The sequence below is a fragment of the Notolabrus celidotus genome, chromosome 21 (genome assembly GCF_009762535.1).
Source record: "Notolabrus celidotus isolate fNotCel1 chromosome 21, fNotCel1.pri, whole genome shotgun sequence".
Taxonomy (NCBI): domain Eukaryota; kingdom Metazoa; phylum Chordata; class Actinopteri; order Labriformes; family Labridae; genus Notolabrus; species Notolabrus celidotus.
In genome coordinates, this window is record NC_048292.1 from 25,656,318 (window position 1) to 25,672,738 (window position 16,421).

At 40.8% G+C, this 16,421-nt stretch overlaps 1 protein-coding gene and 1 long non-coding RNA gene across 3 annotated transcripts in view; one reads left to right on the forward strand and one right to left on the reverse strand.

The window, feature by feature from the left end:
- rerg (RAS-like, estrogen-regulated, growth inhibitor) overlaps positions 1–16,421 on the forward strand; it is a 72,859-nt gene that overhangs the window by 1,596 nt on the left and 54,842 nt on the right. For both annotated transcript variants that reach the window (XM_034674141.1, XM_034674140.1), the window contains exon 2: positions 11,149–11,292. In XM_034674141.1, coding sequence (XP_034530032.1) covers positions 11,232–11,292 — 61 coding nt within the window. In that variant the 5' untranslated portion in view covers positions 11,149–11,231. The remainder of the gene's footprint in view (positions 1–11,148; positions 11,293–16,421) is intronic.
- Positions 1–16,421, reverse strand: part of LOC117805418 — an 83,203-nt gene that overhangs the window by 888 nt on the left and 65,894 nt on the right. The window contains exon 3 of the long non-coding RNA XR_004629425.1: positions 11,181–11,367. This is a non-coding gene — a long non-coding RNA (uncharacterized LOC117805418). The remainder of the gene's footprint in view (positions 1–11,180; positions 11,368–16,421) is intronic.

Here is a 16,421-nt window from a genome sequence, read left to right on the forward strand (position 1 = left end):
ATTCTGCAAAATACAGTGTGTGTTTATTTATATATTTTAGAATAAAACTCTTACACATCAAGAAATATGCAGGAGTTCATGCAAGCACACTGTATCATACATATGTCCAATCAGTGCTGATAATGTGCAGTTATATTTATGTAATCATAATTTCTCACTGATGTCCAGTGACCCCTGGTTGATGTAACAGCCTTTGCACTTGTCAGGAGTTCCAGTTTGGTTGCTGTTTCATACAGGTCCTGTATACGTGACACTTTTGTTCCCCGTGATAATAACAAAAATGACTGGTTACAACTAAGCGGCAACCTCTGGCCAAGAGAATTGAAGCCAATGTGGATGTGTAAAAACTGCAGTTTCTCGAGTGTCCACTTGAGGCTGGCTCCGGAAGTACCTAAGAACCACATACACACCAATTCAAAGAAGACGATCTTTACAGCAGAAATAAACATGTTCACAGTCTGGTACAAAAGACCAGTGTAGTCTGGATAGCTCATTTCTCGATCGGCACACACTGTACGGGGTGATTTTTTTCATAATGCCGCAATGTTGAAGATATTAAGATTACGAGTTTTCCATTATAAGAGACATAACTGACTCGATTGACAGGCAGGAACACTGTAGCTGTTGGCTAGGAGGCTCAAAGTCCGCCTCTTTACCTCACACTAGCTCAACAGAAGTTAGGTAGAGTTCAGAATTTCCAGTATGGCTCCCGCCGACGATTGGCTTAAGAACAGCGCTTTTATTTATAGTTACAACATGCCAACCTAAGGACGTCCCTTTGACCTAAGTCTTCCACAACATTGACTGGTCCTCAGTCATTTGTCACCCAGCACTGTAGTTAATCTCTTTGATTTAGTTTTATCCACAGGTTGCATATTTCAAATTAGTGCTCTGCTGGCTTTGGTGTTGCAGTCTGCCGCTGACATCAGTCTGATTGGCTGCACCTTAATGTTTAGCTCAAAGTTGGAAGCTCAGACTTAGACTTAAACTTACTGATGCTTTCAATCTGTTTGACACAGAGTGCATAATACGTTTGACTTGTCAGCGGAGCTATGTGTGTTTTGAGAGTTTGAGCAACAAGATTTAAAATGTATTCTGTTAAGAAACACTTACAGAAAATCATTTTATCAAACTTTGAGTATATTTTGTCACAAATACAGTTTTTTAACCCTTGAGTACTAGGTGACTTTTATTTATTGTAAAGAACATTTTATTATTGGTACTTATCTTTTGTTGAGTTTTAAGCTTTCTGAGTAGATCTCCTAACTAAGAGGTGACACAGAGTAGCCCTTTTCCCCCACACCCCCACCATAGAGAAAGAACAGACCTAGTGATAAGAGTTTTGATGAAAGAGTACCAAACTGGTCTACAGTCCATCAGTATGACGGTCTCAATGAGACCCCTCTCCAAAAAGTGTCTGACAAAAGAGCTTGTAGCACAAAATCACAAATCCTTTTTTGTTCCCTTTTCCGATGAACTTTTTCACTTTTTCCAGAACATTTTTAAGACTTATACTGTAAGGTGACTAAAATATACCTTTCTCTGTTTGAGTTAGACATTGGAACTTTTTGGCCCTACTGGTTTCACTGGTTTCCCTCAAAAGCAGGGCACCAGTCCACTGTGTGTATCTTGATGACAGGCCTGTGGTCTGCAGTCTTTCTATAGCCTGTGGTGCAGCAGGTCTCCTCCCTTGGTTTGGAGCTCAGAGGTCTGTAATCTCCCCAAACCACAGCACCACCACCCAGATTCATTTCTCCAGTTAAAAATGACACAAAAGCCAGCTGGGCATGCTGTGGGAAAAATAGACATGTGCCTAGTCTTACAGTTTGGAAGGGGTCCCTGTAGAGCAGAGATTTGTGCAGAAAATAGCTTGAATGTGGATACTGTAGAAAGGGCACAGGGTTGTTTGTTGGGGTCATTGGACTATCAAACTAATCTTTGAATTTATGTAGTTTATCACAGTTATTTGAAGTCACACCAACCCTTCAGCTACTGTTAAAGTCAGAAGCAGCTTTACTCCTTTTGTTTGATGTTAATATCATAGTTGGTATTGACATTTTTGCTTCACTCTGAAGAGCAGTGTGAGTACTTTTAGTTTGCTTTTCATAAAACAAGTGTAATCCCACTTGGCAAAATCAAAACTCGATGTTTTAAGATAACTGTTTTTCCCTTGGACAATTAATCATTTTTTATGTGTTAGTTGAAGCCAAGTTTTTGAATCATTGAAACAAGATGTGATCATATCATTTGACTTTTTCGTATCAGATCAAGTGTGCAGAATTTCTACAGTAAGCCTCATTTTCTTTGACTAACAGAGAGAAATCAAGTGCTATTAAACTGGTCCTGGATTATCTATTTAAAAATGCTTACCAAACCACAACAACAACAACAACAACAACAACAACAACAACAACAACAACAAATGTGTCCATTTAATTCCACGGCCAGTAACACTTCCATGGCAGTGTATTCATGTCAGCCTCCTTGTGTGACATATTAACATTAAACTGAGCATTTTATCTCACTGTCAAGTTAAAAACATTAGCCTTAGCATATCACACTAAACACTGCCACTGAAGGTAATGTTAGACACGTTGGACAGGACTTCTGAATATTTCCATTGACATTTCTGTCCTTAATCAGCTCCCCTTCTCTGAGCTTTGCAGTCGATACACCTTTTAATAAACAAGGCAAAAATCACAAGTGGTCACTGTTATCTGTACCTCTTATATTTCAAGTTAGGGCTGGGGGTAAATCGAGAACTACAATTATCGTGATACAATTTTTCTTAATATAAATATAACAAATGTTCAATAACATTTTGATATATTTAAACAAGTATAAAACCCCACCCACCCACTGGAAAGGGGGGAAGCACTAATGTGCCTTATGCGCTAGTTGCCACCCAACATTGGACAGAAGAAGAAGACAGCATTGAACAGCTAATCATGTTGCGGGATGAGAGGTAGGCGGGGCTTAAAGAGGTTTGGAGAGGAATCAACACCGTTGAAATGAGAGACAGCGACACTGAAAGAAACACAAAACCTAGCAGCTCTAAGCAGAGTCGTTAGTCTGACACTGTGTGACTCGGCGTTAAGTATTCACTTAATACACTTCATTAAATATACTTTCAGGATGAGGGTAAAGGAAGAGCACAGAGACAACTTCTGCTGTGCATTTCAGACACGTTTAATGTCCACCGCGACCGTAGGACGTCTGAACACTGAATAACCGTAATGCATTCACTCCCCCTGTAACCCTTAGTAATCTTAAAGGGGAATACACTATTAAAATCAATACTCTACCAAACTGATACACTGTATAAAATGTGATATATATCTGTAGTTAATGTAAATCAAATTATGGAAATAACCTCAACCTGATAAAAAAAGGATCTACAAACTAAAACTTCACAAAAATCTTATCTTACACAAAAGACCTGCTTCCTGTTAACACCATCAGAAATGATGGATTCAAGAAGTTCATCTGAAAACTAAATCTCGTCTTTTTAAATTAAATAATGATTCTATATTTATTGTGATAATTATCAATATTGGCTGATATGAAAAATTGTATCATGAGATCTTTTTCAATACTGCTCAGCTCTAGTTCAAGTTACTTATTAGTGATCGGCAGCTTAAAGATGCACTCACCAGCTCTTCTGTGATTGCATGGATTGCAGGACAGGATGTTGCTCCACTTTCCCCTCTCAGAGATGGTTGTAGTCCAGTAGCTCCTCAGGCTGCTCTCACATCTGTGCCCACTAACTGTCATGATTTCCCCACTCTCAAGACCAACCTAAGACAGACACTGACGTTTTTGCCACTCTGTCAACAAGCAGAAATGAAATGTGCCCAAACCCTTTTCTGTGGATTGATTTGAAATAAGGTGTGGGATCAGGTTGTCCCTGGTGTCACTTTTGTTGTTGAGAATTAATCACAGTTGTTATGGGTTTTTGACCAATCACATCCAAGTGTAACACGTGGATAATGCTAACTTGAACATTATATATCAATATGAATTAAATAAGGAAATATGGGAAAAAAAAAAAAAAAAAAAAGGTTTGTCTCTAGGATCAGAGTGTGTGTGGAAGTCTAAATATGATATAATGCAAAAATAATAACTAATTGATGGAAAAGAGTGTTCAGTTTTATTATCCCACTGATTAGATGTGGAATGGGGTTAGCTAATTAAGCGGTTTACTGTGGTTTGCCAGCAGTTTAGATGTTGGAGTTTGAAGCAACTTAAGCAAACTGCTGGGTGTTGGATACATTCATTAAAAAACTTTTACATATTTTTACATATTTCCATACTAACAATGGATCAAAAGACTTTGCCTGTTTCCAAAAAAAAAAATCAAAATGAAAAACCATCTGACAGTTAGAGCACATGTATCCAGCAGCAAGAGATCTCCCTGAGGAGTTTGTTGATCTCTGCTGCCAGTGTCTAGTCAGCTGAGAAGATCAAAATCAGTTTGCTGGTGGTTTTAGAAGCAGTTAGGTGTTGCTGCAAGACACAACATGTACAGGTGTTTTCAGTTTTGATGGAAGTAAGCATACAGATTGTTCTGATTCCAGTCTTGGTGCAATGCATGGTTACACAAAGCGTGGCATGTCTATCTCTACTGCATGCAGTTCAGACAATAGTGATTATGATCATGTGGTCTGACTATGCAAAAGTGGAAAATAGGTATGCCAGTGCTCCCCAAAACATTGGACTACCCTTCACATGCTGAACTACAGTGAGTGCACACTGGTTGTTTACTTCTAAATCTCCTGTAGCAACATGTTCAGCCTCCCTGATGGAACATTGATTGGACGATCCGACATTGTCATGTGTAGTGTGGCAGTCTGCACTTTCTAAATTGTCGTCAAGAGAACTCGAAGCCTCTCGAATAGTCAGTTCCAGATGTGTCGAGGTTAGCAGCTGTTTAATGTGCCAAAGCCCTTTATTCTCTTCTAAATTTATGACTGGGGTGTGTGTGTGTGTGTGTGTGTGTGTGTGTGTGTGTGTGTGTGTGCGTGCGTGCGTGCGTGCGTGCGTGCGTGCGTGCGTGCGTGCGTGCGTGCGTGCGTGCGTGCGTAAGTGCGTGCGTGCGTGCGTGCGTGTGTGAGACAGAGAGTCATGGTGGTGGGTGGAGTGGGTGGAGGCCATAAATGGCAAAATGTGAAGAGAAATGACCGGGCAGCTGTAGGGAGACACACTGCTGAGCCTCTTTCTCCCTGGTGTTTCCCTTCTGGTGCGTGGGAGAGCAAGGCACCACTGCAGTGATGTGTGTCTGCTGACAGTTATATGTTTGAAGTATTAAATCTATCGTGATAAAAAGGAGCCACACAAGCTGTTAACATTAGCTGCTACTATTCCCTCTCTGTTCTGTTCAGCTGCTGAGAGAGACTGACGTAACAGATTAGATACAAAAACAATGGATTGTTGATGTGTCCAGAACTATAGATTGATTGAGGTCCATAAATGTTGTAAATGTCATTGGTCATGTCCTGGCATTTAGCTGTTGGTTTATTTCTAATCACTGTGGTGTAGCCATTGGTAATTAGAGTATTTTATGGGGTCTTGTAGGTGCAAATTGGTTTGGCCTTTCCAAGGTGTACATGAGGAATGTTAAATAGCTGATGGTAAGAAAATGGTTTGACGTTACGATAAAGCTGCACCATTTTTTTTATAAAGATTAAAATGACAAAACAGATTAAACTTCTCTGCCCCTATGAAGCTAAAATCAGCAGCTGCCCAGCTCAGATTAGCACAAAGACTTAAGAAAGCGAGCCTGGCGTTACAAAATCGTCTGTTCAACCAAGTAGCAACCTCCAAGGTTGCAAAGGGAAGCCAATGCAGAAGCACAAAACTGCAGTTCCTCAAGTGTCAATCAATCAATCTTTATTTGTATAGCGCCAAATCACAACACATGTTATCTCAAGAGGCTTTTACAAACAGAGCAGGTCTAGACCACTCTATGTGTCAAATTATGAATAGGGACCCAACACCAAGACAGGGTAAGACTCAGTCTGACTCCACTTTAATCCACCATGAGCATTGCACCTCGCAGTATTTAGCTAGTTACAGTGGAGAGGACAAACTTCCTTTAACAGGCAGAAACCTTGAGCAGAACCAGACTCATGTTAGACAGACATCTGCCTCGACTGAGTTGGGTCTGGAAAGAGGGATAGAGGAGAATAAGAGAGAGAGGGAGCAGTGATAGGGATGAGACGAGTAGTAGTAGCTGTTTCCGCTGGAGTCCAGCACATCCGCATCAGCTGGAGTCTGGAACGTCCACAGCAGGAGGACGTCTACTGCAGCTCAGAGGAACCTACGAGACAAGGGAGCTCAGGGACTCCAGAACAGTCTATGGTTAGTCACTTTAATGGGACAGGGAGAGTTAAATTAAGTGATGAGGTTTGTTGGGTTGGTGGGGGTGAGATAAGATCCCGGTGTGTCAGTTCTCCCAGTAGTCTAAGCCTATAGCAGCATAGGTAAGGGCTGGTCCAAGCCTGATCCAGCTCTATCTCCAAGCTTTATCAAAAAGGAAAGTTTGAAGCCTACTCTTAAAAGTAGAGAGGGTGTCTGCCTCCCGGACCCTGACTGGTAGATGATTCCAAAGGAGAGGGGCCTGATAACTGAAGCCACTTGAAGCTGTCCCCAAAAACCAAGCAAACATTGTCAGAGCCCCTATGAAGACACCAATTTTTAGAGCAGCATTTAATGTTTACAGCCTGGTATAAAAATGGTGTTGGTCTCTGTATAAACTGTATGGGGTGAATTTAGTATAGGCCATTCGTTTCCATTATATCAAGGAAAAAGGTTATTCATAATTAGGGACATGGCTCATCTAATACTGATAAAACATTTCCTTCTCCAGAACTAGAGAGAGCCCATTTTCTCTCTGGGTCTGGATTCTGTTACTTTCAGAAAGAGTAAATGATCCACACTTAAGTATCATTAGCTCTGTGGGTTATATTAGCAAACATTAGCTAAGGTGTTAGAGATGACCGTGGTCACCCTTTACTGGCAATGAAAAAAAAAAACAATGTGAGAACTGGACTCCTCAATGTTATCACTGTTTTCAGCCTACTAATGTATGTTACATAGCGCATGAACACAGCTATTGCTAGGTAGAAACTTGTCACCATTTTTGAATGACACTTACGGTGATGTCTTATAAATGCACGCCTCTGAGTCTGCTCAAAGCTTGCACACGCTGGATACCATATACCATGGAGCCTTGAGGTTTATCACCAATCTTTCAAACTATGACTCATCACTGCATGCTCTACTCGAGAGTAGGATGGTCTTCCGTGTCATCATGCAGGCACAAACATTGGCTTCTTCTAATCTATAAGTGCATCTTAGGTCTACTTCCTTCTTACCTCCTCACCTACATTGCACAAAAGAACTCAGGAACTCATAATCTTCGATCTCAGGATCACTTATTACGATCTGTTCAGATGATCAGGACTGAACTTGCCTTACAACAGGATCTGACACTTTGTGGTCTGATAACTTTGAATGCTTTTAAGCAGTCCTTAAAGGATTTGGAGGCTGATGCATCTGTCTGCAGATGTTTTGTTTAAATGTGACTTGTGCTGTTTTTCTGGAGGTGTTTGTTGTGTAGCTGTTGTATGTGTCTGCTATTTGTGTATTGTCTATTTGTAACTCTGGAACTGTGCTGCTGCCTATCTTGGCCAGGACTCTCTTGGAAAAGAGATTTTTAATCTCAATGAGTATTTCCTGGTTAAATAAAGGTTATAAATAAATCAATCACTCAATCAATAAATAAATAAACTGTTGCCAATCATGAACCCCCTCAACAAATTTTGAATAAAATAAATGGGAGAAACGAAGGCCAGGTGTCTACGATACAGCACAACAGGCTAACATATCCCTACCTTGCATTCCTATTTAACACAGCTCAACATAGCAGGAAGAGTGGTAGGAAAAAAATGGTTTGGAAGCATGGGATGCTAACCTGCTAGTTAGGACAAAGGTCTAGCGAGGACAGAACTCTTGTTTGTGGTCGGGGGGGAGGAATGGAAAATCTCATTAAAGCATTTCATTGCATGTACTGTGGTGTACTCACCTGAGTGTGATAAGTGTTAAAAATGTTTTATGTTTTTGAAAAGAATAACACACACACACTGAAAATAACATTAAGCATACCAGCAATATGACTTGTCATTGTTAGGACCTGGACACACACAAATGTGCCGTGGAGGCCATATTGGAACCCTAAAGAGTATTATTCTTTCTTCTTCCTGGTTGCTTGTTATTAGTAAAGAGTGGCCTATAGGCTAAGATTAATGTAAAACATACATGTTAAATAAAATCTACTTTAAATGAACAGGAACTTCAGAGACTCCATCCAACCATGTTTTAGTTAAAGCTGTCACTGCACGGAGCACAATAATTCACCTTAGTTGGAAACATATTTATATACCAAGTCTCAAAAGTGCTCAAAACATCTCCAAACAAAACTGTAAAGATGGAACAAAATGTTCCTGTCGTCACTGTTTGAGCCATTATGACATTACTACAATATCATGCACTGTTTTGACAGTCCTGTCTGCTTTTTGGTATTAAGTCCACATTAATAATATTTAAAGACGCCAACTGCTTCCTTGCTGACAGAGACACAGTGATGGATGGTCCATGAGCCACGCCGAGCGGCACGCAGTAACACCATATATGGGCATGTGTGTGTTGGTACTAAAGGGAAAAGGTTAGCTTAAACTCTGAATGTGGCGTGTTCGTGCTGCTGTGCATGAGGAGGGAGAGGGTTGGAAGTTTGCCCCTTCATAACTTCAACCAGTCTGAAGCTGGCTAACATGTTTCTGGCACTGCCACACACACAAGCACATTTTTCAGCCTTATCCAGACAGGGTGTACTGAACCTCTGTTTTTTGTTTTCTCACATTTTTCATTTCAACCCTTCACAGATGGATGAGGGATTTTCTTGTGCCGTTTGTTTTAAGTAACTTACCACTGATGATAGATTATCACTCTACTTAGCTGGGATGTTTCAGCGGCCTATACACTGTATCTCACAAAAACAGGAATTTTCTCTTTCTACATTGTCATTAAAATCAATCATTTTACTACAAAAAGCACACTTTGAAAAATGTTATATTAAGAAAACAATTTAAAAAAAGATATTTCACCTTTGTCCTAATTTATTGTATTAGACTTTTTTATTTACAGAGACCCAACATTAATCCACCATGAACATAGCACTTTGTAGCTTTTAGAAAATTATAACAGCATGGAAAAAATCCCTTTAACAGGCAGAAACCTCGAGCAGAACCAGACTCATGTCAGAACTTTGCTGCGACTGTATTAGGCTTCAAAAGAAGGATCAAGGGAGATGTAGAAGGAGAAAGATGGACAGAAGCAGACAACAACAGCTCAAACAGACTTATGGCTACAGTGCCAGTAATGATAAAGTATGTGTATTGCTTGCAGGAGGGATGTTCAGAAGCAACTACTTAAAGTTGTTTAAACAGAACTTAAATTCAGATGAACCACCTGCTCTATAGGTAAGAAAGCACAATCTGTCTAACATGGCTAAACACAGGATCATAGTCTGCAGGTAAATAATGTCAAATGAGTTTACTGAGGGGAGCTAATATAAGCAGAGCTAGCACCACCAGCCTTTGATCCTCCTTGCAGATTAACATCCACATGCCTGTGAAAAATACCAACCTATCAAAGTGAGTACTGAAATATATAAATAACACCTAAGGCATCAAACTTAATCCTATATTTACCTTAAATGAAATGACAATAAATACATAAATTAAAGTAAAAAAATCAAATATATGAAACAATGGAAATACTGTAGCTCCAACAGAGGGTGTCCTGACTGGTAGATGATTCCAAAGGAGAGGGGCCTGATAACTGAGGGCTCTACTTCCTGTAATACTTTAAGAGACTTACATTACAACAAGCAGGCCTGCATGCTGGGAGTAGGGATGCAAAATTCCGGGAATTTTCAAAGTTGTAAACTTTCAATGGGAATTAACAGGAATTTATGGGAATAAACAGGAACAAACCAGGAATAAACCTAAGCTGAAGGTTGGCTCTTAATATGGAACTTAAATATAGTTGGGGAAAATATATTTGAACATAATCCTGACTAAAACAACCAGATTTCATGCAAGTGCCGTTGAATATCTCTGCTATTCCTCCATCACATCCACATAGCACACTGCTTACTGCAGGACTATTGAGACCACGCCCCCTACATGCACTGTGCATTCCTCCATCACATGAAGCACAGAGGATTTCTAGAATCCTGCAGAGGCTAGGCTTGAGAAGCTTGAGGGAAGATGCTTTTTGATTTAACATGTTGAATGGGACTTTTTTGGAGGGAGAGCGGCTCTTTTCATTTAACATTTTGAATGGGACTTTGTTGGGATTGCATTTGTATTAATTTTTGAATGGGTTGGGTCGGGGGGATGAGTAATATTTAACTTAACATTCATGTTTTTGTTCTTCAATGAAAGAATTGATTGTTCAATAAAATATTTAAAACTTGATAAAGTTCTACTTACAAATAAATCCTTTTTAATTGTATTATTTTGGATGGATGTCTGCTTATAACAAAATAAATATTTATGCTTGGATATGATACCTGTCCATTAAATCACCCCTAATTCCCATTAATTCCCATTAATTCCCATGGAAAGTTTCCAATTTGAAATATTTCCAAAATTCCCCAGCTTAACTTCCCATGGAAATTTACCGGAAACTTTCCATTTGCAACCCTAGCTGGGAGTGTAATGTTTCCGAGGGGAACTAAGGCACTATGAGTGCTTTAAAACATGATGGTGATAGGATTTTACATAATTTTCTAGATTTTATGGGGAGCCAGTTCAGAGAAGCTAATACAGGCGAGATGTGCTCTTTTCCTATTTCCAGTCAGTACATTGTTTCAGCGTTTCAGACCACTTGAAATAAAAGCAACAAATAAATACTTATAACTCATTGTGGCTGAATGAACAAGTCCTTGAAGAGATGCAACCAACAAGAAGAAAAATACTGCACTCAGAATCCCATCCAAGTCTAACAGTCAAGTTGTTAGCATTCACGTTTAAAGTAGAGATACATATATGTAACTTAAATTAATTCTATTTGTCTCCACAGAGACCACTTGGTTAAGAGGATGGATGGCTGACCTTGGAGCTTGCTGATTGGTTCCTTGATCCTCCCTGGTCACAGCTGCTGTCATGGCCAAAAGCCCGGAGGTGAAGCTGGCCGTCTTCGGCAGAGCGGGGGTCGGCAAGTCAGGTAAGCTGCTCAGTGTGTGGGCATGTTTGTCCGTCTTTAAGGCCGGTTCTTGAAGAAGCTTCTTTCAGTCTGAAGCTAGAATACAGATCATTCCAAAAGTTTCAAAAACAAGAAAGTTGTAATAACTGGAAACAGACTGATTTGATGGATCTGACGTTTTGCTGCACAAAATGATCTTAAATCCAACTTCAGGAACATTTAAAAGGTGAAACACTTGCTGCTGTGTCTCTGCAGGACTCATGGATGTGTATTATTCACATTTTTCTGCCTCATTTCTGATGTTGTTTCTGAGCTCTCACCAAATCCCTGCCTGCTAATGTTTTCCTCCATCATCCTGTCAGTACTTTTATGCTCCCTGTAATTTCTTCTGGTACTCAGTTTGTTTTTGTGGTCAACAATACGATGGGAGGTTGTTTTTTGGTCTGGCTTAAATACCTTCCCTCCTACAGATAAGTCAGTTGGGTTATTATCATTTGGTTTTAGCACTTCTCTGTCAGCTGCAGCGTCTCGCCCTCAGCTGGAGCCCTGTCTGTTTTCCTCCAGTAGCTAACACAACAACACAGACCATATGTTTCCTGCTGACTGCAAATCAAGGAAGATTGCTTCTTCGTAGCAATCAGCTGTCAGAAAACATGCTTTGGAATCTCGTCTATGTCGAAAGAGGCTATTGAAATGCCTGAGGAGGTCAGCTCAAGTGCTGTACTGAAAAGTGTAATGACTGAGGAGTTCATAACCTTCAGCTGAGGAGTGCAGTTATGAAATGTGGCGGTGAGGCTGACAATGTCTGACAAGCATGTGGAATACTTGTTCAGGAAATGCAGATCGTCATGCTCCAATCTGGGACTCCTTCTGCGGTATGAGAAGTGACCTCTTAGGCCTTCTCATGTCTTTCTGACGTAATGAAGATCATTCATTCTGATGGATTATAATCTGGCCTACCCCTAACCTCCACCTCAAATCTTAAGCAGACTTTGAGCTGTACTGTGACATGGGGCATTACTTCAGCCATTGTATTGAGTGTGACTGTGATGCTGCTGTGATCTTTCTATGAAATGTTATAAATTACAAAAACACATTCAGCCCTGAGTCTCACTGCTGCAGATTACACCGACTGTTTTCTTCTGCTTGTATAAAACAAGGTCACAGATTGATAAAAGCCTTTATTTGACCGGACAACCAGAGAAACACAACATGAATCTTTAACTTGCTTTATAGGGGAATGCCATTACCTTCGAAGCATTGAATTGAGCTAAATGTTAATATTAGCATGCTGACAGATAATTAAAACTAGGGCTATCAAATGCTACAGGCATGGAGTAGTCGCAGGTCTAACACGCTCCATTTTTTAAAATGTTTTAACTTCAGTAGAACACAATATTTGAGTTTTTCTGTAACTTATTTGGAGAGCCTTCATGGTTCTGACTTCTCTGTGAGTATAATGGCCAGTAAAACTCAATCATCAAAGGTCACGACGCAAAGTTTAACCAGCCCTGAAACGCTGATGGTTAAAGCTAACCCCTCCACCTGTCCTCCAGACCCTCCATCACCCACACAACAGTGAACGCTCTTCTTCAGCTAGTTAAAGCTGAGAAGGGCAGCTCCCGTCAGCTTGTGTTACCTCTTTTCGTCCAACACGAACCGGGTTGTATTTCCGGGCTGGTGCTCGCGCTGGTTGGAAGCTGGTTGAACTCGCAAATCAACACGTCACATGTGCCTCTTTCGCCCGCTGGAGCCCGTGGAAGAGGCACGTCATGACGTCAGATTTACGTGACTGCTTTTCCCAGCAGAGCTAGCGCAAACTTTCCCTCACAACAAAAGCGATGGCAGACAACGGCATCTTGTCTCCTCGGTCAACCACTGCTTTGCCTTAGAATCCATCAGTCTCTTTTATTTTTTCACTGCAGGACAATGGAGGAAACACGTTTGGTTTGTGTTTTTGAACACAGCAACCCGCCCCTCACCTCTGACATAAACGGTTTGGGGTTCTCAACCAGCAAAGAATTGAAGCCGCTCTGGAACCGGTTTTCCCAGCAGGGAGCCGGTTCACTTATAGTCGAAACACAAAAAATCGGTTTTCAATTGAGCGCTCCGAACCGGCCCTGAAACTGTCTCGGTCGAAAAGGGGTATCAGTGACATCATGAAACAGGAGATGGCTGGTTTTCTTGCTGAAATTAAACAGGACCTGGAAGCCCTTCGAGAAAGTACCACTGCTAAAATCGCAATTAATTGCTGAATATGAAGAGTTAATCAAGATGAATTGCATTTTTGATGGCACCGTTTATGAGTCTTGATTTGGGAATCAAATGAATGCAATGAAATGCACTTGCTGATCTTAACTTTTACTACTGTAACATTAGAGCTAGGGTTGGTAGTCTCGGAAAACTAGCATGAATTTGAATGTAGCATTTCCTCAGGACTCTGTCTAACCCCTCCCCTCCTTCCTCAGAGCTCCTCCAAAACTCAATGTGTTCACGAATCGGCTCGTCATCACTACAGCATCCGGACTGACGCTACAGTACATCTACATTTTCTGTAGGACTTACTAAATGTCATTAATTCTTCTGCTTGTCAGAGCCCCCGTGGTGAGAGCTTTTTAGACTCTGATCCGGACTACAGTCCTGAGCAAAGCACCTCATCGGGTAAGAGGGGACAGGCCCGAGGTCGAGCGAGAGGGGCAGTAAATAGAGTCAGGGGAAGCAGAGGCAGGAGACGGGGTCTCGGAGTGCACGCCGGGGAAATGTACGCGCAGGAGGCGGGCAGAACAGCAGGACGGGATTTGAATGGTTTAAAATTTTGGCACCCAAAAAAGGCTGATTGGTTGGTGTTTTCCCAGGTTTTCTCCGGCTGTAGATAGCAGCTTTTCTTCGCTCTTTTTTAGGAACACATTATGTATTGATTACCATCAGGACATAAAGATTATTTTAACTAGTATAACAAAAAGTGTATCTAAATCTGACTACCAACCCCAGCTTTAAATGTGCAGGAGTGCCCTTACAAAATGTCCAATCACTATCAATATGGTGTGCAGTTATCCCAAGATAATTTTGATGACTTACTGACATCCAGGGATCCCTGGTTAATGCAACAACATCTGCACTTTCCAGGAGTTCCAGCTTTTTCTGTTTCATACACGTCCTGTATGTGAAACATTAATGTCCCCATTAAGCATTGGTTGGTTATTGAGATATGCTGTAGTTTGAAAAAGTCATGATTTCAAAACCACTAATATTTACTGTCACACTGTTTCTATGTTTGCCACAGGTAGGGATATCGGCTAGATCGGACTCAAAAAGCTAGATAGGATATCAGTGACAAAGGGACGATATATAGTGCTGATCCATATGAGAGATCTATTCATCTCAGTTCTATACTTTTCTGTGTTTACAACAGTCATGTGCGTCTCCTACGTCATCAGTGTCTTTATAAAATGTGCTGCTGATTCATATTGTCACAATATAAGACACAGAGAAGGGAAACAGTAAGGGCAAAGCTGGGTGGAGTAATAATGTATTCAATGATTTTAATCCCAGCCACAGGTACACTGTACTTCTCTGGGAAACACTCTATGGAAACACTACTTTACATGTTTTTTATTTTCTCATTTGAAGCAGTTTTTTCAGAATATTTAATTCCTCTTATCCACTGCTGAGGTTTACAGTTGAATTGTAATTGGTGATGAAGATTTACTCACCAAACTGCTGGTACACATTTATAATCTCTTGAATAATGATACTGTCAGTTTTAAAATGTTCATTTTATTCTGGTTTACAAAGTCAAAAAAGCCTGAAGTTGTCAAAACATGATTGGATCCTCACATTAAAGGTGACGTATCATGCAAAATTGACTTTTTAATGGTTCTTTACCTGAAATACGTGTCCCTGGCATGTCTGCAAACCCCCCGAGAATGAAAAAAATCCATTCTGTCCCTGTTCTGATTTCTCCACCTTTCTGTAAATGTGTGTGAAACGAGCCGTTTCAGACTTCCGTGTTTTTGTTACGTAACAACAATATCCGGTCTGTCACGGAGTCAGAGCTCAGAGTTTGTTCAGCCCATAGACTGTATAAAATAATACTGAATCCCCCCTCTGTTTTTCATTACCTGCACAAATGTGTGCTAACAAGGAGCTTAGGAGGGAGGCATGCTAGTTGTAGGCTGTCTTAATAAACACAAAGGTCGGTTTTACTCCCCACGTCTGCAGATTTGAAGATCTAGTGGATGATTTTTATTTATCATGGATAAGTGCTAGCGCTAGTTAGCATAGCTACATAGCTACATGTCGTAGCTGTAGCTGTGTAGCAAGACACACGTCTACATTGTGACAAATAAAACAAGAAACACAGAATCTGTGACCAATCCTTCAGAAAAGGTCCTGCTGCCTTTCTGGCAGAGGTCGGTTTTACTCCCCACGTCTGCAGATTTGAAGATCTAGTGGATGATTTTTATTTGTCATGGATAAGTGCTAGCGCTAGTTAGCATAGCTACATAGCTACATGTTCGTAGCTGTGTACCAAGACACACGTCGACATACTGATAAATAAAACAACAAGAAACACTAAATCTGTGACCAATCCTTCAGAAAGGTCCTGCTACAGGCGCCTCTCCGTCAGGATCAGATTCTGGATCAGATTCAGAGGGTTGAAGTAACGTGATCTCTGAGCAGCCGTGTATATTCAGCCAACATGTAAACATTAGATCAACGTGCTGGAGAGCCGAGGCACATCCACTTCCTGAGGGGGCGTGGTCAGAGAGAAAACAGAGTGTTCTGAGGACTGCTAAAGAAGAGGGTTTTTCAGGCATGCCAAAATCTGATTTCAAAGTGTTTTTTTGAGCATAAACTTTAAAGACATGTTTTGGGGACCTCTTAGACCAATATATATTGATGAAAAAAGCGTGATATGTCACCTTTAAGGAATAGAGATTGTTAAAGCGATACCAGGATCGGATCGGCTAGTATCGGTATCGGCAGATACCAAAGACCAGGTATCGATATCGGTATCAGGACCTAAAAAGTGGGACCGGTGCATCCCTAGCCACAGACTAACATTAATGGTTAGCTTGCACGCTACAAGAGTCTGTTTAACTTTTTGTAGAGCTGTTCCCGAGGAGGAGAGAGCTGAAGTAGATAGA